Consider the following 23,723-nt stretch of genomic DNA (forward strand, 5'->3'; position numbering starts at 1 on the left):
TCTAATAAATGAAAAAGTGAAACAGTGTTTGGATATAGTGTGATATCTGTGAGCCTCACTTGTTTTCTATCTAACTCATGTATTGTATATAGTGCACAAGCTGATTAGAGAGCAGATGTGATTTCTAAAGCATCAAACTAATAAACACAGGATATCTGCAAACAGAAATAAGAAAGAAAAAAAAAGAACTTGAGAAATGCACCTATTCACTTTTAGAGTTAAATAAGAAGATCAATACTTCTCTCTTGTCTGTACAGCAAATATGAAGCTAGAGCCAGAAGGCGGTTTGCTTAGTTTAGCACAAAGCATAGAGGCAGAGGGAAACAACTAGCCTGGCTCCATCCACATTTCAAACAAATGTTAAAACTACTCCTCAAAGACAAATAACATTTAACGACACAGAATAAAAAGGTAATGTGTGAGAGATGTTGTCCTCTAATGCTGCCAGCCGTTTCCTCCTCTGGATTGATGGCTCAGTGAATCCGGTGAAGCCTCAGTCGGAGTGAATGACTGCCGTGTGCACGCGGACTGTGTCCAGTACGTCCGTCACACGTAGTGTTCACGGTGGTTGATGTACACCCGGTCTGTCCCACTCTGATGACACACCCACTGCAGGCGGGACAGCTGCTGGGTGGGGCTCTGAGCTGCCGGGGGTCGTGGCCTCGTTGCGGGTGGCTGCTGCTGCCCGTCAGTCAGCTCGTGCCTGCGGTCCGCCCTGCGTGTCTGTTGGTTGTAAATGACACCAAACAGTTTTATCTTCTCGTGCGATTTCTCACGTCAAGAGCATCAGAGAGTCGCGGAGACGTTTTCTTCCTGGGCGAGACTAGAACAAGTACAAGCTAATGAAAGGTTGAGCTGAGCACACAAATGAAAGATTCAAACCATCCTACATATTAAATGAGCACAGCCATTAAGGCCTCCTGTTTAATACACACAGATTATGACAGTCAGTCAGTATCTAGGTTGTTATTACTTCCTGTTGTGACTCAGCGCGCATCACCTGCTCACCAAGCGTTAATCTTGTGATAAGTACATAATGGATGAAATATGGACTACTGACATGATATTAAAGTGGTTATGTAAATGGTGCGGGGTTTACCTGACAGAGCCAGGCCACTTGTGATGCGTGGACACCCAGGGGAACGGCCGGCGCTCTCTCAGAGTAGGGAGGAGGCGGCTTGTGTGTCGGAGGAAGGTCAATCCTTCAGAGAAAGAGAAAGGGAAACCGCGATGAGGAGAGATTATATTTCTGGTCAGACACCTGAAAGAGTAAACGAAGAGAAGCAGCATACAACAACTAGTTAAGTAAATTAGTAATTTAGAGAAGGGCCGCTTGAAGGAACACCTTTTGACTCAAATAACCCTGATGATGCAATAGTGAGGTCATCCGGGTTATCATGGGTTCGGCTTGGAAATTGCAAATTCATATCACAGAGCCTGCGAAACGGACTGGAGGTGTGGAGTTTTCTAATTTATTGAAATCCCCCCTCCACTACTAAACTGAAACCTAGAAACTAACCTTGGCCATCCGTAAATGATGTCATGACAGGCATTGATTCTCTGACACTGTATATCACTTGATGCTGCTCTTCTCTTTAATAATTGGGATGAGAAGTGGTAAGAGATTCCAGCCCAGTGACACGTCGTCCTGCACTCACGTCTGTGTGTGATTAAGGAGAGGGTCGAGGCCTGCGTCCACCCGCCCCCCAGTCATCCCACTTAAGATGCTAAGTTTGTAGCGGCATTGACCACAGAACCAACACGCGGTAAGATACACCCGCCCTGCAGTGTCGGTGTGGTGATGCAGGGCCCACACCCATGCACATGGGATTTTCCCCCTTAATTCATGCTGTTTTCTGCCAGTCAGCAGTGTCTGAAGGTGGCCTATTATCACCGTCACATAATCAGTCAGGTTGAAACTCAGTCAGGGGTGTACGCTGTCACTGAACTTAAGATGTACAATTTCACAGAGGACAATATGTTTGGAGTAAAGAAGCAAGGCAAGGCAAATGTCATTGATGAGTTGACTTTACCTTTTATTTATGAGGAGAAAATATGAGATTGCCATGGTTGGAAATCCAAATTAATTTGAGCTGAAACAATAATAATCCATGTATGACCATTTTTTCGATTACAACTTTTCACTCTGTACTTCCTCATTATAAGCTGCAACTTGAATATCCAATCAGTCTACGTCCCCTTTTTCATACATGATTGACTTATCTACAATTGACATTTAGAATTTAACACATTGAGTTAAATGCTTCAGGAGTAACATGTATTCAGCAGGTAGCTTCCTTCCCTGAGACGTGCTCGATGAGGGTGGCTGTGCTTCCCTGCAGTGAGCACGCTCAATGACACACGAACAGGGATGGATGAGGGGATCAACCTGCAGCCTTGCAGATATGGTCCTCAGGTTCATAATAATGATTTGCATGTAATGGGTAGCTGGTTGATCAGCAGTATTGGACACATTAAGTACAGTTTTCTTGCTATAAATGCGAGATAGAAGCAATAGAAGCAGCGGTAATCACGGTTATGCAGAACATAGATGACAGAGACACACAAAATGAAATGTCAGTCACGGGACTCTGAAGGAGTGTGACCCAGCTCCTTCTGTAAATAATTCAACCTCAAAGTTATTCTTCTTGGATCTAACATTGACATGAGCACCGGTGCACTATAGGAACAGACTGAACGAAATAGGACAAGGGCTTGCTGCCAGGATGGCAATTATCTGCCACCCCTCAACCTTGTCCTGCAGCCTGCCTGCTCCGGGGCGTGCACCGCTGCAGCTCTCTCCGCGGGAGGAAGGAGCAACTCCCTGAACCCTCTCTGATGGGCTTCAGTCAACCTCGCAAGGTATCGTGTCATTAATTAACCAACGAACATGTTCTGCAGCATGAATTATCGGTCACACTCACACTTTGTCGGTGAAAGCCGGTGGCGGGGCCTTGCGAGCGGTGAGGATGACGATGATGAAGACCGCGATGAGGAAGAGAGCGAGGACCGCGCCCATCACGGCTCCGGCCACCACGATGGAGTTTGACCTCTCTTCTTGAGACTGGTCTGAGATAGAATAGAGAGAGACGGTCAGTATAACACTAACACGGGAATATCAACAGGAGGAAGTACAAGAGAAAGAGTCAAAAGCTGCATTTAAACAACTCAACCTATGCACCGTAGAGGCAACGAGAGTGACGGCAGCATCAGTCCAGACCTGCAGATGACAGGACGTACCGTACAAACGTCACCATCCGCAGGCAAGGAAAGTAAAAGCGTCTGCAAGTTTGACACTTAGCTACAAAAGCATCTGAGGCATGACCTTTTTAATTGCAATAAAACATTTTCAAACTTGCAACATGTAAGAGATTTGTTAACTGGAGCACAGTTTGGAGAGGAGTACAAACTGCTCCTGAGTGTCATCATGTTTCTTCTCTCCTCGAGGACTGTCCTCCTGGTAATGCAACCGTGGAGAGGAAAGGAAGGGGCTCTTAAGCGACTTGAAATGTCTGAGATGGGGGAGCGATGCAGATGCCAAAAGAAGAAAGGGACCATAAAAGCCTCTGAACTGCACCTTGAAACTCTATTACTCACTAATCATTCACCTCCCTCTGTCCGTCCATGTCTCTACATGGTCCTTCCTCTGTCTTTTTGTGTGAGTGGAGTTCTAGTTGCTGTTGTAATGACTGCTGAATTTGCTTTGTTTGACCATATGCTTGCATACGCTCCATGTTGTCCACTGAGAGGATTAGGATTAAATGTGATTAAGATGCACTAAACTCACAGAGCAGCCAGTTTTGGCCAATCAGCAGTATTGTGTAAAACTGTGACACTGAAGGCACTGGAGGACAAAAGGTGACATGGGTGTTGTGGGGTGTAATGGTCAATTCCAGTGTTGAGGTTGAAAAAAAAATCAATAACGTGCTGAGATGAGAATCCTAAATAACAGTTCAATTAGGATGCAGATTGAACAAGCGGGGACTTCTGAGCTCGCCCCTGAATGAGACTTCTTCTTCTTCTTCTTCCCCTCCCCCTCTCCTCTCTCCTCCTGTCATGCTGTCCTCTAACAGTTAATAGCCATTCGATTACCTTTGATGGCTGCTGAACTATGACAAGAGCCTCTTGAGTTGATCAAATAGCCTTTAAAAATGCAGTTCATCAAGCTGCCTGCTTTAATACCCGGTGACAGACATTTTCGCAGGCATTCATAAAGTGACGAGGGATAAAAACGGCTCACAATGCATGAAGCACCATCAACAGCTCTTAAGGTTTAATCCAAACGGGAGTATATTTGGGACAATTAACAAGGCATGAACGTAGGTTCTTCTCCCGTTTGAACGTTTCGTGGGTACAAATAGCATCCCTTCTGGAGTGGCTTGGATTAGTGGCGGATCAACTGTCCCCACACTGGGATCTGGCTCCAGTGCGAGGCTCTTTCTGTCTCTCCTACTTCAGCACTTTATCTCACGCAGGCACACATCGTCACTGTGAAGTCGGGAGAAGTGCACGCTGGTGCTCGGCGAGGTCAGCGTGGCAGACCTGCTCATTACGAATTAAACACAGCACACCTCAGTGGCTCGAAGAGGAGGGATGGAGTGATGGCAAGACATCCACCACCCCCCCACCCCCCAATGTTGAAACCTTAACAGCAGGCAGCAGTGTCAAGGGTCATGCTATTGCCCAGACAACAGACCCCATAGGGAGCAGATGCTGGTGTAATAGCAGAGAGGAGGGGGGGGGGGGAAGTTTTAGAGCGCTATAGGTGGTCTGTCGTTTTTTTTCTCTCCGACTTCTATCTCAATATTTTCAGCTCAATGATGGTGACAACTTGAACCAACCTCTGTCGAGGAGTTAATATCAAAGAGTCTCTCGCACGCTGCATCCCTCTCCGCCGCCGGAGACGTTTGCTCACTCCTTTGTGCGTTGTGAAAAGTATCCTTGGAAACTGTTGTGTCGCAGGCAAAAAAGCTAAATCTTCCACACTAGTGTCTCGAACAAATTCAAGCATTGCCGGCTGACATCATCGTTACTATACCGAGCTGCTTCCCCTTTTTGTGCGCTCCACCGTTCACGCCGAGCGTGCCTCGTTTCAAGGTCAGAATGACAACCGCCACCGTGACCGTGATAAGATCTACAGAAGGCAGAGAGGTCAGCGGCACCTTTCAGGGAGACTGTGCTCCTGAGGACCAGGAGTCCAAGCTTGACAGCGTCACGGTCACATCAGCGTACGCCCTTCTAGCCAGAGGAGCCGTCTGTGGTGCAGCGGGGCGTACTGGGCAATTCTCAATTCCAGTCGCTAATTCTCTCTTTCCTGCTCTGCCTTACACAGCAGCACACTTTAACTCTCAGCCCCCCCCCCCCACACCCAGCATCCCTCTGCTTTCTGTGGCCAGGTAGAGCTTGCAGGAAGACAGCCTCCATCAGCAGCTCCGGATGAGCTTGTTGCCATGGGGACAGTCAATGGGCTGGTGAGTGGGGACTTTGGGCCAGACATAAACACTCGGCGTTTAAAAAAGACACAGGGGGGAGTGGGTTCACAAAAGGAGACGAGCTGTAGGGGGGAGAGCGAGAGAGGGCCTTTCCAGTCCCGAAACGAAGCGAACGGTGAGCGGTGAGGAGGTCAGAGGAGGTGCCGGGTCTCCCCTCGCTCCAGAACTCTGTGGTATTAAAAAGTGTGATGAAGACGAGGTGAAGTGAGGAAACATGATTTTGAATTACATCATGCAACTCCCACATGTGCACATTGGGTTGGGGGGGTGGGAGGAGGAGGAGGAGGAGGAGGAGGGGGGGGTATGCAGCACGAGGGAGCTAGAGATGATGTCATTTATAGAAGCACAAAGAGGCTGAGACCGAGCAGTCTGAGCAACGGCAAGCTCAAAAACCTCCAGAGAGAAGAACTCGCAGGTGCTAAGGTGCTTTATTGAACTAAAATATCTCAAAAAGATTTGACAAAATAATGCTCCACTGTTGTCGCCGACATAAATATTTTTTTTTTTTTGTCCCTTCCAGAGACTTACATTTTCTTCTGCATATACAAAAACACGACCACAAGGTGCTTTTCATTGACAATGTGAGACTGAAGTTCATTCTTCGCCTCTGCTGTGGAACAACAGTGAATCTACAGAAACCAAAAACCCCCCGACGGAAAACTGTGAAGTCGAGATGCTCTCACTAATTTTACATCAAAAATGCATTCAAGCTTTTGTCTTTTCGTGTGTATTAATGCCTCCAGGTTTGCAAATATACTACGCCATTAACCGTCACGGTGACCGGGGCAGAGAAGTGAATATGGCACTACGGAGTCCTCCTAACACACAGGAAGCAGAAAACAAAAAAAAGGCAGCAAATAAATCTCACGGAGCAACAACACAAGTTCTTAAATCCATAAGTAAACAATGATAAGAAAACACATTTCTTCTTCTAGGTATCTAAGGCACTAGTCGTATTTCTCAACCCATAGTGACGTTTATCAAGGTAAAGATATTGAGGACTGATTTTTATACAAATACATGTCACAGTACAAAAGAACTTCATTTATCCAGGTGAGGGCTGAAAAATGACAAGTCAAGCAAAAAAAAAAACGAGTCTATTGATTAGTGGAATTTCCTTCTTAGTGCATAGAAGCAAACACAAGAAGGAGTTACGCTGCCGTGCTTCCTGTTATTCTCTGCATTTATGTGACCAGAGACACTCCCAAAACCTCACTTTGAATTCATCTAAATGAGGTTTTGTGGTTCACAAATTGCCAACTGAACACTTATTTTTGGCCACTCCCATTAAAAAGGGTCAGTTCACCCCAAAAAAAATAAAATAAAAAAATCTCACTTACATGTGGTGGTGTCTAATAATGCATACGGTTTTGAGATTCTCTCAGACGTCGACCTCCACACCAACACGATGAAGGTGGAAGGACATTTTGTTTGAGGAGCTCATGACATTGAAACATTGCATTAAAAGACATTTTACCGTAGCATCACTTGACAGAAACATTGTTGGAGTTACTTTGGGTGATCCACACTGTAAACGTTTCATCATTGGAACTACATTCTACCAAAAGAAAGAGTGTGTTCGATAGAGTATCCAGTGCTTTTGGCAACATATAGCAAAACTTTCTGCACACCACTAGTGGTAAGTGAGGAATTGTGTTAAAGTAATTGGGAGTCTACTAAAACTTAGCTACTTATTAGAATAGGAAGCTTCTGTCCATGGGAATAAATTAGTTCTGGTGTACTGCACAGTGTTTGAAATGAGTTTAAACAACATGAACTGCACTATGCGGGTCATCTCTGCTAGCGAGTTACAGTGACACATTATCAAATCTCACGAGGAGAATCGCAGCCTATTCGCCGCACAAAATTCACATCCTGACAAATAATTAGTGAGGGTTCATAACAATATAACTAATTCCCATTTTGACACCTGTTACTGTATTATATTAAAGTGGCCTAAAGCATCTTTTCACTTCTATTTCCGGCTACAAGACCCTGTATACAACAGTGATACTCATTTATATAAGCTTATAATCAGTCTTTAGCTAGTCAGCAATACCTATGTGAGACTGTCATCATCATATTTATACATACAAGTTAAACAAATATTTGGCATCTGGCACCAAATATTGAATAAGTGACCATACTACTAAAGTTGGCATGTATTCACAAACACTAGTGCGCATGAAAGAAACTGTTGGATCTCCTCCATGCTGTCTGGTAAATAGGTGCATGTGCCAAAAATAATTTAACTGTGTGTAATTGATCAAGTACAAAAACTGAATATTTAAATCTGTAATGGCTTTCTCTAAGTTTGACACCTGAACTACTGGGGCTCCACAGCCCGATGACACGGACATTTCAAACACTCTCTCCTCACAGTACTTGGTATGCCTGCGACGTGGTAGAGTCTTGATTAGCAATAAATGTGTCTGGTAACAAATGAATAAATCCAGCCGCAAATCCCTTTTAGAGAAAGAAAAAAGGAAAAGAAAAGAAAAAAAAGGCATAGGGTGTATTATTTTAGAAAGGATAATTATGAACGAACGTGCAACAAAATATTTTTTTGCCCCATCTGGCGAGGAAGCACTGCGCTGTGGCTTTGATAACCACGAGCGACAGTGACAGCACATCCATCCCAGATGACCTGATTTGTCTTTATAATGTGTATTTGACTGTAATAATACTGGTAGTAATAATAAATGCTTAATTTACAAAAAACACCAACTAGTGAACATGACTGGAGTGTTCAGTTGCACACATGGATAAGCAACAATAAGCCCATTAATGCCTCAGATTGGGATTGTGTCACAGTCGTGTCTTTTTCTAACGGATTACTCAGGGGAGTGAAATTAGTCCGTCGGCGGTTATTTGTGGTCGGGCGTACTGGCGGCACTCTTGAATGACTTCTTTGTGCAACGAAATACTTTGTGACTGGGAGGCCAGCGTACGGTGCCTGCCATACTGTGGCCTGCGTTCAACAATACCCCCGCTGACAGCACTCTTGAGTTTTTCCAAGAGGCCTGGGTTGGTGCCAGAGTGCAAACTCTCAAACACAAATATTACCATATGGTAGATAAGAGGAGAATGTGTTTGAGGCTAAATCAAGAAGACAACCAGCCAGAAACTCTTCCCCGAATCAATAAAACACACAAATGTTGCAGAATGTTGGAGCATATTTGCATCTCAAGGCTCGACTGTTGGATAAATCCAGTCCGTTGTTACGGTGAGCTGTGCCTCGTTCATGCCGACATTCCCTGCTTGCCCTCCCGAGGTTATACAGTAGAAATGCTCTTACGGTTCCCGCTCTGAGCCATCAGTGTTAAAAGGACATTATTAGGACATCGGTGGTCAAGTCCTCAAGCTCACAAGTCTCCCATCATGGTAAGTTACATAACGGGTAGACATTTCTGGTAGAAAACAAATGACGTGGTCGTCCGTTACAAAGTTTTGCAAAAGGCAGTGCAATATATTTTGTGATTATAAATCAGTGTGGAGAGGTCATCAGTTATGAAGTTATTCTGATTTCTCAGTGGGATAAACCTTTCTTTAATTAGCCTATATGCCTATACTGTGTCCTACTGAGTTTTAGAAAAAGGGACCTGTGATCCTTTGAATTTCATGGGATTACTTCCAGTCATGGGTTCTGTACCATTCGTGAATATCAGCCATTCATATTCAGAGGTCAGAGGTCGTCTTCATTAATCAGTGTAAGCAATATCAACACATACAAAACGGGCAAAGTGACACATAGCCCGAGAAGGCTGATTTTGCGGAAACAAAAAAAAAAAAAATCCTCCTTCGACCACAACCACGTGTGGTCTGCAAGCCTCCGGGGCTTCAACTCAACTGAAAGACATATGAGTAAATACATTGGCAGTCCATGTAGTAAGGCAGAGAGCGCACATACATCATGATCTTTAGTTAGTCTAGTGACACGCCGACTTCTGTAGGCGTGCAGATGTTGACCGTCAAAGTGGTTGTGCAGTCCAGTCCGTCGAGTCTACAGTCTGCCCACACCAAGGACAGAAACATTGCGTCTCAAGTGTCGACCAGGAAACTTGAACCAAACACGAGAACTACAGAACTGAGATTAGTAGAAGTGTGCATGTGCGAACAGAACAGAAATAATGTGCTTCTTCTTAATTCGTCTAAGGAAAACCTTCCGATTTCCGTTGTTTCTCTGCTCCTGCGGGGACCGGGGGAGCTTGTCAAACGTACCACTCCCTCCGTGAGATGACAGACCCGTCTGTGTGAGAGACGTAATCCCCCTCAGGCCCATTATCGTAGCAGTCGTCTGACAGGTGGGGGGGGCCGTTTCTCTGCGGTTTCGGTGAATGAGGGTATCTGGCACATCTGGCCTGCCGTGGACTAGAATACTGCGCGTGTTCACGACGGGGATTCTGCTGATTGCTGTGATGACTGCTCTCCCTCATTGCCCTAGTGTAGCCGTTAGAGGGGTACTCCTCGCCGTTGTAGTTGCTATGGCGACGGCGGTCGCGCTCCTGTTTGAGCTGGCGGTCCCCCCACTCCTCTCGGTCGTGGTCCTGACGGTGGGCGCTGCTTCCGGCTTTGGTAGGGTGGAGCTCGTGCTGCGTGGGGGCCTTCTGGAGGTCATTGGGGCCCAGGTACTGTTTGGTGTAGTAGTTCCCGTGGAAGGTTTGCGGCTTCCGTAGGTAATACACGCCGACCAGAGACAGCAGCAGTAGCAGAAACAAGGCCCCGCCCACAGCCCCACCCACTATGGAACCAAGGTTACTCTCGGGTAGGGCTTGACGCGTGGGCGAGCTGAGAAGAACATGCCCCTTATCATCGACTAAGGTGGAGGAGGCAGAGCCAGTTAGGACAGGAGCAGTAATGGTGGAAGGCATGGTGGGAGGATCTAATGGAGGGAAGGAGGGTGAGGGGGGGGGGGGGGAGTAGAGGGTGGAGGGGAGAGATGAAGAGACAGAAAAGCAGAGAATGTCAATGCCAACTACATCAGCATTTTACTAAGTAGGGATCACTACCATCAACTAAACCAACCACACATACTAAACTAAGGAGCACACGCTCGCAGCAGCCTACGGTTTGCATCGCCAATTCCTCAGAGCATAGTGGGTGCATACTTGGATTATTAAACAATGATTGGTAAGTAAAACACTAACATTTATTTGGGGAAAATGAGCAGACACAATTGGCATATTAGAAACAGAGCTTCCATCGAATTATAAAGCAAAGAATCTCCGTCTGTGTGTCTTTGGCATATCTCGAGGACAGTTTATCCGATCTACTTTACGGTACGCAGGTGTATTCTCTACTTGCACTATGTAGTGGGACGTATATCAGTTTCACAAACTGCCCGTCTGTTTCCTTTCTGTCAACTCTACAGTAACGTTACATTCGCCTCCAGTGATACAGGGCTTTTACAGTTAGCTTTGTACATATTGTTAACAGTATTTATAGTTTGTTCTTTTAGGGTTTTATCATTTTGATAATCACCTCAGCGTCTTTAAATAAGAAGGTTAGCCAGTCAGCCAGCCTTCATACCTCCTAAAATAAAAAGGAGAGCACCGTTAAGTTTATGAGGTGTGCAGTCAGCTCAACAGGGTTTTACTCTTTATCTGTTTACGTTCTCCTCCGGGAGCTTTCACTCCTTTCCAGCTTTAAAGCTGTGAAAATCTGGCTAACATTGGCAGTCAAAAAGTGGCTGATGGTATGCTACTATGCTTCAGCTGCGAATGCCGACTAGTTCCACCGGCATATACCGTTTCCTTATGGCAGTCACACCTGTACCATCTCCTGGTATTGTTTCCGGTCTCTATTGGCAATGTAGTGCAACATAATGCCATAAATAAAGGAATGTATACATTTGTCTCGTCTGTTCTGTTTTTGTGTGCGATGTGTTTGAAATGGAAGGTAACGTTGCTTTAGGGTTGACAGGAAGTTAACAGCCGTGCAGTTCGTAAAGAGGATCTACGGCTAATTACATTGTGCAAGTATTGAATTGCTGGGGACCCAAGGACCTTTTGGCTTGTGACTTTTGAACCGTAAGTCTCAGAAACAAAACCTCTTTCCTTGGATGTTGTGGGTCCAGATGAATCTATCCATATAAGCCACTCTCATTTGCATATACATTGATTTTCCGCCATTTTGAATGGTGTCCAAATCCAATTTTTTGCTACTCCTCCAACACATTTTGAGCAATAGTCACCAAATTTGGCAAAGAACATCTCTGGACCAAGCCAGATAAAGTTACTTTTTACTTTTTATGTTTTCTTCCATTGTTTTGCTATAGCTGACCCTCAAATTAAGCACAAATGCTGTCGGCAAGGCTTATATTGAAGAAAATGTCCTATCTTGGCCATTTGGCCAATAGGTGGCGCTATAGCAGCATAGCCTGACTATAAAGGAAGGATTCTCTGTCATTTTTTTATATGTATGACCGCCCTTTGCATATCTTGTAAACCACTCATCTAATCAACTTCACACTTGACATGTGCAAGCAGCTATACCGCGGTTCTCAACAACGTTTCAAGCAGCACTTCTGGGGCAATCGACCAGTTCTGGACGGGCACGCGCTCTGAGCGGGCACTGCACTAGATAAAATAAACAGCAAAATTATAATAAACACCATAGAAGTGTCTATGATTCTCCCAAGATAAATCCCACTAGTCAGTTATTAGAGATGTGAAATGACTCAAACAAGTAATCACTACCCACTCTACCCATTTATTTCTTGCTTTGTTGGCGAAGAAGGTTTTGGCTGTTTAGCCAAGTCCCTTAAAGTTCTTGATTCCTGCAATAGTCAAGAGTAAATAATACCAATTTAAAATCGCATAAATGATTGTTGCTGAAACACCTTAAACAAGAGTTTCTCAACCTTGTGATCAAGATCCAAAGGTCACAATATACAGATTGAGTTACAGGAGATAAGACTGACTTACTGGTATGTGTTTGACAAGTTCAACCAATAAAAAAAGGTAATTGGATTAAATACCAACATTTCGATATTTGCACATTGGATCATCAAAAGACTAAACTCCTGTGCACTGTCATGCAATCCAGCACAATAGTTGCGATTCATATTATTGAAAAAACTATTTCCAAAATGTTGTTAAAATCATTGTATTATTATTACATGTGGAGAGCAAATGTGTGACTTGCTGAGGTGACTTAATGACGAGACATTAGATAGAAACACAAAACCATTTCCTGACTATGTTGTGATACCAATTTTAAAATACATTTACAAAGTATTTTGTATATTTCATGCTTAAATCAGCTGAGAATATACAATTAGAACATGCAATCATTCGAACACCAAACTTAAAATGTACTGGATACGGGTGATGCCCCAAAAACACAGAAAAGCCAACAGCCACAGTCAGAAGGAGCTAAAGTAATGGAAAGAATTTGGGTCTAAAAGCTTTAATGCTGCTGCAAAATTGCTCTGCCACTATAAAGTCGGTGCCAGGCCAGCCAGATGTGAGGAAAAGATTTACATCTGAGAGATGACACGAACCCGATGGTTTGTAGCCTCCAAGTATGTGAATTGTACAACTCCATGCGGAGGCAGTGAACCGACACATGTGAGAACACCGACAGCAACACATACAACGAAGGGTACACCAACATGTGTGAGCTTGCGCACACCCGCACAGGTCCTCTCAAAGGAAAATGAAATATGGGTGATAAATAATAAATAGGAGTTGAAAAGATCCAGTTAATGTTTTATGAATCTGGGACATCATCTCACAGTAAGGCTGCAGGCTTTTGCCTCTTACCGCATGACACATGCAGGAATAAAAGAAACACAGAAAGGGAAGCAAGAGAGATGTAAAAGAAGATCACATCATAATCAGAACTTCATTCAGGAAGAGAGCTTCCACAGACAAGACAGATTTTGTGAAACCAGAGGAGCATGCTCATCATACACAAAAGAGAGAGACGTACTTAGAAGCCAAGCCAAGAAGACCGAGCAGGGGCAGTGCTCTGTGGTCTAAAGAGGCCTTAAATATGTGCAGCTGTTTGGCCCAGGACCTCCCCTTTTGAACATCTGGAGACTTAATGTTATAATCAGCATGCAATTAGGACTAAATGTAAAAAAGGTAAAATATTATCAGTGCCAACACAATTTGCCATGAGTGAATGCTTGGTCGACTGTCAGTATGTACAGAATGGGTGAGAGTGATGCAGTGTCACATTTCAGCTTGAAGGACAATGTCACAGTGCAGTGATACCCTCTATGACGTGCGGGCAAAGCACAGTGCTTCCTATGGGAGGAGAAGGCAGCAGGAGTCAGCTGCGCGTACACTCTCTCGCTCACCTTGTATGAGAATGCGCACATCCCGGCTGCGGAGGTTGATGTCGTTGGCAACCTCGCACCTGTAAACTCCAGAGTCATTCCGCTGGAGGGGACGCAGGAAGAGCAAAGTGCTGTTCATTATTTCCACCCCTTCTTGCATTTCACTGTCCAATCTATGATGCACAAGAGACACAGATATTTAGACACACGAAGACACGCCTACAATAACCAAGCACATGTGACATTTTATTTGGGATATATAATAAATAATGACTTGAAGGCTTTAGAGGAGTAAAAGATATTTTAAAATATTGGAATAGGAAAGCAAAAGTTAGTCTTCAATTTAGATTATAATTAATGTCGTTATTCATTTTCATAGTCTGTTTTTTATTTCACTTATATATTGTATGTCTAATTTCATTGTCTATCTGCCCTTGTTTGAATGTGTTACATTTCCTTTTTGTAAAGCACTTTCATTAATTAATCTTACTCATAGAAGGAAAATGTCATACAAACAGACACACACACCTGATCCATCTGAAGTGATTAGCCGGTGGGTTTGCGTTGGCTTTGCACGTCATTTGAACATTTTCCCGACCCACATACCAGTCTGCATCATAGCCCACAACAGAGATATCAGGAGCAACTAAAGAGAGAGGGGGAGGGGAAAACAAATATTTGAGATTTCACTACAAACGTAACAAACAACCTGAAAATAAACTGTGTTCAACCGACCATTCCTGCTCGCTGTTCAATCATAGCGTTTAACCGTAACAAGGTACCTGGTACACATCAAGGTCAATTTTCATATATTAAAGATTCCTGCTGTGTTGTATTAATAATTCTGGCTAAAACCCTGTGCTTTACATCAGCAAACGTGCAAGATGACCGTTTGCCTGGTTTGTGTAAAGCCTTATATGGAGACATGAGCCTGTTTCCTCCAAATATGCATTCGGTCTTTTAATAATCTATAATGTCAAAAACATAGTACAGTGTACAGAGAAGCAAACTGTAATGACTTGCATGTTATGATGGTTTTCACAATTTCAAACCAAATCATCAACACTATTCCCCAACTGTGGGGTCAGTTATCATCGGGGTTTTTTGACAGTCAACAAAATGTTTGGCGGTCCTTTTGTTCTGTGCGATAAATTAGTAGTTTTTAACGGAACTAAATTTGACTCCTTTCACTAGTCTATTTGCAGCTGCTGCACAGACACAAAGTACAGATACAGTATGTGCTTAAACATCTACGGGGGCAAACATTTCTACACACCGACAGAAAAATAAAGAGAGGAAAAACCAAGGAAACCACCAAGGACAGCCTTTCTTAAACCATAATTAATACCTGTAGGAAGCGTGCATGGATTGTCCTTGATTTAATCTCTTGTCAATTCAGCCGTTTTCAAAAGTGAATTGTTGTTGAAGTGCTTCAAATAAATCAAACATCAACACTGACAAGGCCAAGCAACATCAACTGAATGCTGTTGGAAATCAAATACCTTTACTTTCTGCTAAATACAGTGTTTGACTGTTCAAGGAAAGTAAAGGAAGGGAGCAAGGACATCACTGCTATACTTGCCCCTCCCCCCCCCCCCATTTTACAGTGTAGACTGTACTGCTCTCTAAAATACACTCACTTCATAATGAAAGTCTTAAAGCAGGACCGAATCTCTATCAATCAGCATATTTACTACAAGGCCCCTCTTTAAGATGTTAACATGATGCTCATAAAGGCACTCACACTGCACATTGAGTTGGTAGGGGATCCTGAAGTCACTCTGCAGGGCCGGGTGGCGGACGACACAGGTGAGCGACTGGCCCTGGACGTGACGCGTGGGCTGCCAGAGGTAGCTCACTTGTGTGCTGGTTGTGCCGTTGGTTTCGTCAAATAGCTGCACTTCGGACTGTCCGAAAAGGTTGGACTCCCAGGACACCTCAGCAGGGGGCCGGGCTCGCTCGGCAATACAAGTGGCCACCACAGTGTCGTTGCCACCGTCGACCAAAGCGGACGAACCTGCAGACACGTAGACTTTCGGCTCCACTGTGACGCAGACGGGGAGCAAAGATAAGTGGAAAAAGAAATTAGAATTTCAAGACCGTTCTGAGGTTATTCTACCGAGTTAATTGTACTTTAAAAGGTCTACATTACATTTCTGTTTGATCAATACCAGTTGTCTTTTGATGCGTTCTCTCCTCTTATGTCATTCCACTAGTACCTATTATTAGCAGCTCTAGCAAACCCTGTGATATGTTCTGTGAAAACGGATTCAGTGCGCACACGCACGCACACACACACACACACACACACACACACACACACACACACACACACACACACACACACACACACACACACACACACACACACACACACACACACACACACACACACACACACACACACACACACACACGTTATCTTTGAACAAAAGTTGTCTGAATGAATGATTCCAAGCAAGTCGCAATGTTAAACTGGCAAAACTTTGTGTTGTAGGCTAATGCATACCAGTGGAATACAAATCATTGCACTGAACAATTTCATTATTTGCACACATTAGTTACATCTTCATATATATATTAATATCTAATAATATCTTTCATTAATACTGTGATATTGATTTCAACGACGTTGTCCAGCCCTAACAATCTAAAATGAATTGCATCCACATCCACAGCTTAACAAATGACTATTTTAACAATCGAAAACATATTTTCTCAATCATTTAGTTTAAATATTAGAGAATAGTCATCACAATTTGCTTGTTTTGTCCAACAGAGTCCAAAACACAAAGACTTAGAGCACCAGCAAATGTTCACATTTGATATATAGCTTAATAAATATTCAATATTTAATCAACTAAATGATTAACTGACCATTTGTTTTAGCTGCACTTGACATTACAGCACTCGTTAAATAGAAGAACACACGTGCGTGTTAATACTTACCAAGCACATTGACAGTAGTGGAGGCTTGAGTGTTCCCAAGAGGAAATGTGGCAACCTTACAGGTATAGATCCCGACATCCGCGTAGCCCACGTTTCCCAACACAATGGTGGCATCGTGCGAGGAGGGCGAGCGGAAATACAAGCGATGGAGAAACTCTGGAGGGATGGAGATGCCATACCGTGGGTTGTAGACGGCGACTGTGACAGAGCCTGATGGCAGGCGGCGCTCCCAGGAGCTCTGAGTAAGAGTCAGGTTTGAAGCCACCTCCACCCGGCACTCTAATGTCACATTCTTCCCCAGCACAGCGTTCACCCTCTGAGGCACCAGCACCTGACTGCCCCACACACCTGCAGAAGATACACACACAGAAACAATCTATAATAATCCAGCACCATTAAGCAAAACAGTTGGAAGTTAAAAGCATTTACGCTGCGCCTTTGTTAAAACTTCCTTAAAATGTTTTACTCCAACTTTTAAAGCATAACGCTAATTAGTAGTGTAATTGTAGATCTGTACTTATCCAATCAATACAATTGTGAGCCTTTGATTAAAACTTGGAAACCATGGAATCAGTACATTTTGGCATTTTTGATTAAAAATGACTTAAACGATAAATTATTAGTATTTTTTGCCAATCGACTAACCAATTAATGGACTAATTGTTACAGCTTTAACTTAAGCTTCTCAAACGCTCAAAAGATTTGCCGTTTTTCTTTGCTTTGTATTATTTTAAAATGAAAATCTTTTTGTTCTGGAGAGGTTGAAGCGCCCAGAACTTGTCGGAACTTTTTTTTTGGACATTTCAAGACTCAAAGATCAATTGCTTAATCTAAAAATAATCAAAAGATAAGTCTATGGTGAATAACATTTCTTGTAATTGACATGGCAGACAATTCACTTATGTGGTTGATATTGCTTTATTCTCCTCAATGTCACACATTCAATTTTCAATAAAAAAAAAAAGTCAGACAGACGGATCTTCAATCTAATACCGAGAGACAAATCCAGAGAACCACAATAGCATCAGGGAGAGAGAAGAGTATTTTCAGGGTTACCTCTGACGTCAGTCGGACTCGTTAAAACAAAGTTCAGTACCATGTGACATCTGTGGGTATCAGAGCGGAATCAGAGCTTGATACCACCACAGCAGGCGTTGGGCTTTTTCAACAAATAACACACAGCTGACTGATACATCGATGAATTTGTTTTGTCTCTATAGCTTTTCTCCTCCTGACCTGAATTTGGCAATTAGAAGCATGTCGCCTGTATGTCCTTTGTCCAAATATAACTACCCCACGCACTCAAGTCACCTGCAATTGTCAGAAATGTGGCATGTCTCAAAAGCGGAGAGCTCAACGTCGTGTTGAGGAAAGTCAAAAGGGAGATAAAAGGGAACAGGCTGAGACCGGCAGAAGAAAAAGAAAGGGAAGAGATATGCAAACACGACAATGACATCATCTCTGGGAGAAGAAAAAGAGGGCTTTGGAGGGAGGAGAGGCAAGAGCAAAATCCTGTTTAAAAACACAAATGAGAGGAAATGTACCATCAGGATTACAGTGAACAGAAAATAGAGGAATTACCTTACTGATTTTAGAAAAGACAATATAGCACTGCTGGACTGCCAAAGCCCTCAACCACATAACTAATTGCAAAAAGCTGCCAGCAGGAAGATATCATCATAAATCATAACCTTCTGCGCTGCTTGGCAACTGACTCCAAATATTCTATTGTTGTTTCGCCAAAAAACAGCTCTGTCTCTGGCCAATCACCATCTAACAGGCAATGTCCTCAAATATTAGTACTTTATTAAAAGGATATTTCTCTCCCCAAAATGTTCAGTTTTTGTCTTCTGTTCTGGGATAAGAAGAAAGTTTGAACTGTTTTCACTTATATAACTTCAATAGATCTATTTTTTTCCTTATTTAATATTAATGTTGGTAGGTTCAGGGGTTAATTACAAGGTTAGTTATTAGGGACTGCAAATAATGAAAAAATAAAATTCTAATGGTGTAACAGCTTATTATAGTGTTACTCATTTGTTGAATTGGAGAATCAATATTGTAAATGATATATTATGAATACTTATAAATCCAGTTATGAATAACGATTGACATAGCAAACTTTAACACGTTCGGCCGAGGTAGGGCCGGCAGTAAATATCTAAAATATAAGCAAATGTTAAATTGTGGATATCACATCTTGATATTTTGATCATATCTTGTGCAGAGTGGGTATAATGATTCATCATATTGCTCATACAGAGAAAGAGCAGCCGAAGTCAGTGCAACAGTGTGGAGATGTTCAGCTGATGATGCACTATTCCTGTATTTATGTGCTATTTTAGGGCTATGCATGGGTTTCAATTCACACTAAAATACACCTGCGCACACACACTTTTTCTTGTTCCTGCTCATAATAATAGTTGTATTGTATTTTTCCTATGTAGCAAAATGGGACTACAATCGAAATTTCATTGTGCAACCCTGTTGTACGACAAATAAAACACCTTGTAACGGTTAATATAGGGCATTCCCTCCCTATGTGCTTCCAATGGAAGTGATGGGGACAAAATGCCCAGTCATCGTTCTGCGCAAACATGCATTCCACACTTAGCCGAGACTAAACTGAGAGTTCGGCAGTCTGTTAGTCAAATCAAGAGGGTCTCAAAGTTGCAATCATTTTAGTCCAGAATTTCCTTCGTTTCACAGTGTTGCTGGCCAATGAGAAACACACAGAGGGTTACCGCGCACGGCAGCTCGATTCTCGTCATGAGATCACACAAGAATCGCGGGATCACACATTACACAAAAATCCAAGTCATGCGTTTGTGTTCGGTTACACACACAGCACAGAGAGGGTCATTCTAAACAACAATGGCGGCCCCCGAAGGGGTTAGCGTAGATGCTGCAATAGCATCAATTATATCAGAAGTGGAGAGTATTTCTTCACTGAAAGAAGATCGAAGAACAGCACTGGAGGCTTTTCCCAGTTTTGCTCTTCGGTAAGAGTTTGATTGACAGATTATTCATTCCATTGAAAGTGCCCGTCCTTTTCCATAAAGCTTTCTAATGGCAGCTTCCCAGGTGGTTCTGGTGGATGACACTCACTTGATTTGGCTAACTCAGACTGCTGAAGCAAATTATTAAAGAGTATTGTTGTTCGCCATCATGGCTATTGCTTTCATTTCCACTGGTGAATACAATACAGTACTCTCAACTCGTCTAAAACGCAGGAGGAATCACTTACAACCATTTTTATATACAACAGATTGAAACAAATTAAAACTGGATGCTTTATTACATGTCATTAAATATGAATTGAGTAAGAAATCTGGGGTGGCTGAACCAATCCGAATCTAGTTTAAATGATGACTCAATTGTTGGAATGAGCCACCAGTTAAACAGCCATGCTACAAAATATGGAGGCTTTGCTTCCTGAAGGATATTCCCATATCCCACATGTCGTGCTACACAAAGTCTGCAACTTCATTCAAAAGCAATAGTCCCAAGCCAATGTTTGATATTGTTCAGTTGCTGAAGGCAATTAGCAAGTCAGCCCAAACGGAGCATCGTACTTGCAAATGATGAAGTAAGGTGATCAAGTAAAGGAGGCAGTGCATTAAAAACACATTTAAAGAAACTGGCACTCAAGTGCCCATACTGTGCACGTCACCACATGGCTCCATGAAAAGGTAGTTTACAGGCCGTCCTAAAAAAATGAATTGGGAAAATATGTATCTTATAAACGACACAAGTGGAAACAGGGACACAGTAAAGACTCAAACTTTTTGAATGAAAGTATAATACATGTGTTTGCCCTACGACCTAAAGTAAAAATGAAATGGTTCGTATAAACACACGTAAACCCATACGGCAGCGTGAGCCTTTTCCTCAAGCAGTTAACCGATTTCACGACTTGTGTATTTGTCATGAGGCTAGATGGCAAGAAACCAGCAGAGTAAGAGGAGTGAAAGCAGCATTTTCCTGCACTGAATATGTAATGGAAGAGGTATAGCGACTGTATTAAATTTTTATTGTGACATGACGACAACCTTACATAAGCCTGCCCTCGTTTTCTCCAACTCGGAATAAAAAAGTGATGAGAATAAGGGCAAAGCCCATCTGATCTTCTATGCAGCCTATCTACACATAGCAATAGGAATGTATTCGCTCTTCTTCTTGGGTTTTCAGAGACAGAGAAAAATAAACTTTATGTTCTTGCATCCTCAGATCCTCAAAGAGAGCAGCTACTGTAGATACAATGTGTCTCATTCACTCTCTCTCTCTCACACACACACACACGCGCACACAAAAACGGATTATAGATGTCCTGACATCAAGGACACATTGCTCCCTGGGGACACCCTGGTGCTCGTTCTCACTTTAGTCAATATTACCTTCACATGCACCACTTATGTGGCAGCAAGTGTATTAATATGTGTGTCTTGCCAGAGGGCAGTGAGTCTTGTTAAAAGTGGGAATCAGAATATAAACGTTGATGGTGGAAGTGGCCGAGTAAGCTGTGCAGAGCAGGACCAGAAAGGGTCTAGTGTCGGTGTGGCTTATCAGACCTGGAAATCAACTTTTTGAACACATATTTTTACGCATCTCCAGCCGACGGCAGAGGGCAATAACGCAAAAGTGTACGAACACTAATTACTTCTACTAACATGAAAAAGGCAAAATCAGCAGTATGGTTGTCTTCTAACGTCACAAAACTCCACTAATCAACACCTGACATGGTACAAATGTCTGGTCTAAAAATGTTCAAACTCCCGAAATGTGTTGTATGGAAGTATTACTTATGTGAGAGAGGGTCTGGGTCACTTTACTTTTGTCTCTCGCGTCAAGTCTTGAACAAAAGTTAAAAGATCCGTCCATTAGTTCAGTCCTAGTAAAGCAGCCCAGAGCGTCCCTTCTCTGCACACTGCCCGGTTGCCTAAGTTCAAGGGAGGACCACTACAACATAAAACAGTATCTCGGCATGTGCAATATGGTCATTATTTTTCAATTAGTCAATATGGATGGAGCTATTGACGATGAGACACTGCTGTAAAACGCTGCTCTGATGTGATCACGTCTAAGGTAAGAAGCCCATTTTGCTATCCTATATATATTACGCGTCAGTTTTATGGACAAAGTACAGCCAATGCCGAGTTAGAAAACTATTAGCGAGTGACCAGAAACATAGAATGCATTCCAACAGCCCTTTTCAATGCAGTTTGTGGTGGTGTTGCATTAATTGCTGTTCTAGTGAGCATTTTAGGGGTCCTTTTTTTTACCTTAAGATGAAGCAAGAGACATATGGTAAGAGAGACAGTGTGGGGACAGACACAGACTGTCAGCCTGATTCACTCATTGGTTGGTCATGGTATGTATACCCACCTGCAAAGGCGGGACACTTGACTATGGATTGTCCTCTGAGCACAGCAATGTTTTATTCAGGGCGTCTTTAGGCTGGTTTACTGCATCACACTTGTTAACATCAAACTTGTGTTTGTGGAGGAAGGATAGCTGGTATAAAAAGCTGCCTGTGGGTAATACATCCTATCACGCATTGCCATATTAAACGCTCCATTGGTTCCTTTTAGACACACACAAGCTAACTTGAGAGTAGATATGTGGACAGTTTGAAGACACAGTTGGAGCTCAACTGTTGGACCCTTCAAGCCTTTTTAGTTTTTACAGCAGCACCACAGCGCCGTGCACAAAGTTGGCGTGTTTCAGGCTTGAGTTAGTAAATTGTTCAGCCCTTAATTAAACCATAATGAGCTCCACTGCAGGCACATGGTGGCTGACCCCCATCCTCAGTCTGAGAGGTGCTGACATTTAGCATTGTCTTCTCTGGTGACACCAATGTCAGCTCCTCAACATTTTTGCAATAGCAGCTGGCGTGACACATAAAAACAGCCCCATGTTACTTTAATAGCACATGTTTCAGAAGTTAATATGGCTGCCGCTGAATATGCAATGACCCCACAGTGTCGGTATAGATGAATTAATACCATTGCCGGTGTTCCTCGCTGGTTTCCGTGGACAGTTTCTATGGTAGCCTCGGGTCGCACCATCATAGACTCTAGCTATACCGCTCCGAAGCGTTGAAGTGAACAAGTAGACAACTTCCCTCCTGGTCTTTCTCTGACACCTGCTAAACTTGCTTAACTGGCAACTTACAATGGTCCATACTTGAAAGCACACGGTCGGAGCTAGTTTAATTAACCGACTCGTTGGCTCCGATTTCTGCAAGATGCACGAGACACTCGGCTCCTTCACAAAACTTCTGGTGTCACGTTAGTAGAACAAGTAAAAACTGCCGTGCAAAATCCCCGACTCACCTGTAATACTGCAGAAAAGGTGAAATAACGCGACCTTGCCCTGCTGTCCGAGGTAACTCCGCTGATAGCGCGGTAACATTTTTTTCATGAACAGTGCAGTGTCTCTGCTACAGGACCCGAGCGTCGGCTGCATGCCAATTTAACGGTATGTGTTGAACGGTGGAACCTCCTCAGCAACAACTCCAGAGAGGCAAGTGGACTGTACCATCCACACCACACGGAGCGGGGGGACCGGGGACTCACCTGACAATGAGAAGTGACCGCTCATTTGTCGAGATCCTACAGCAACATCCCCTCCGGAGGAATGGTCCATTAGTATACACATTACGTCACCTCTGTTGATAACGGACACATTGATTGATCAAATCACTTTATTCTTCGCTGTCTTTGACGATAACTCACTGAAAATACAAACTGGGCTACATTGCTTTACCGCTGTCATACATTTGATCTGTTTGGTTTGTTTTCTCTGTCGGTCAGCGGTGGGTCTTGAAATTATTAAACAGATTCCAATTAAATTAGGTGAAAAGTTGGACCAGTTAATCAAGAGGAACAGATTTTTATTTTTTTTTAGCAAATGCAATTTAAAAAGCAACGTTTTCTTTTAGAACTACTAGACTTTGAAGTTAGAGAAACCTTTTTTATTGCCTTATTGGTGGT

At 43.2% G+C, this 23,723-nt stretch overlaps 1 protein-coding gene across 1 annotated transcript; it reads right to left on the reverse strand.

The window, feature by feature from the left end:
• Positions 1-546: 546 nt before the first annotated feature.
• LOC306705165 (nectin-3-like protein) lies at positions 547-23,376 on the reverse strand (the record flags this gene model as incomplete). Its single annotated transcript, XM_079171867.1, has 11 exons — positions 547-723; positions 1,100-1,202; positions 2,925-3,069; positions 4,472-4,542; positions 9,714-10,374; positions 11,022-11,024; positions 13,801-13,952; positions 14,308-14,425; positions 15,524-15,823; positions 16,729-17,076; positions 23,307-23,376. The coding sequence occupies 11 exons, from the start codon at positions 23,374-23,376 to the stop codon at positions 547-549; spliced, it is 2,148 nt and encodes a 715-aa protein (XP_079027993.1).
• Between the last annotated feature and the right edge of the window lie 347 nt (positions 23,377-23,723).

The sequence above is a fragment of the Pholis gunnellus genome (assembly GCF_910591455.1).
Source record: "Pholis gunnellus genome assembly, chromosome: 13".
Taxonomy (NCBI): domain Eukaryota; kingdom Metazoa; phylum Chordata; class Actinopteri; order Perciformes; family Pholidae; genus Pholis; species Pholis gunnellus.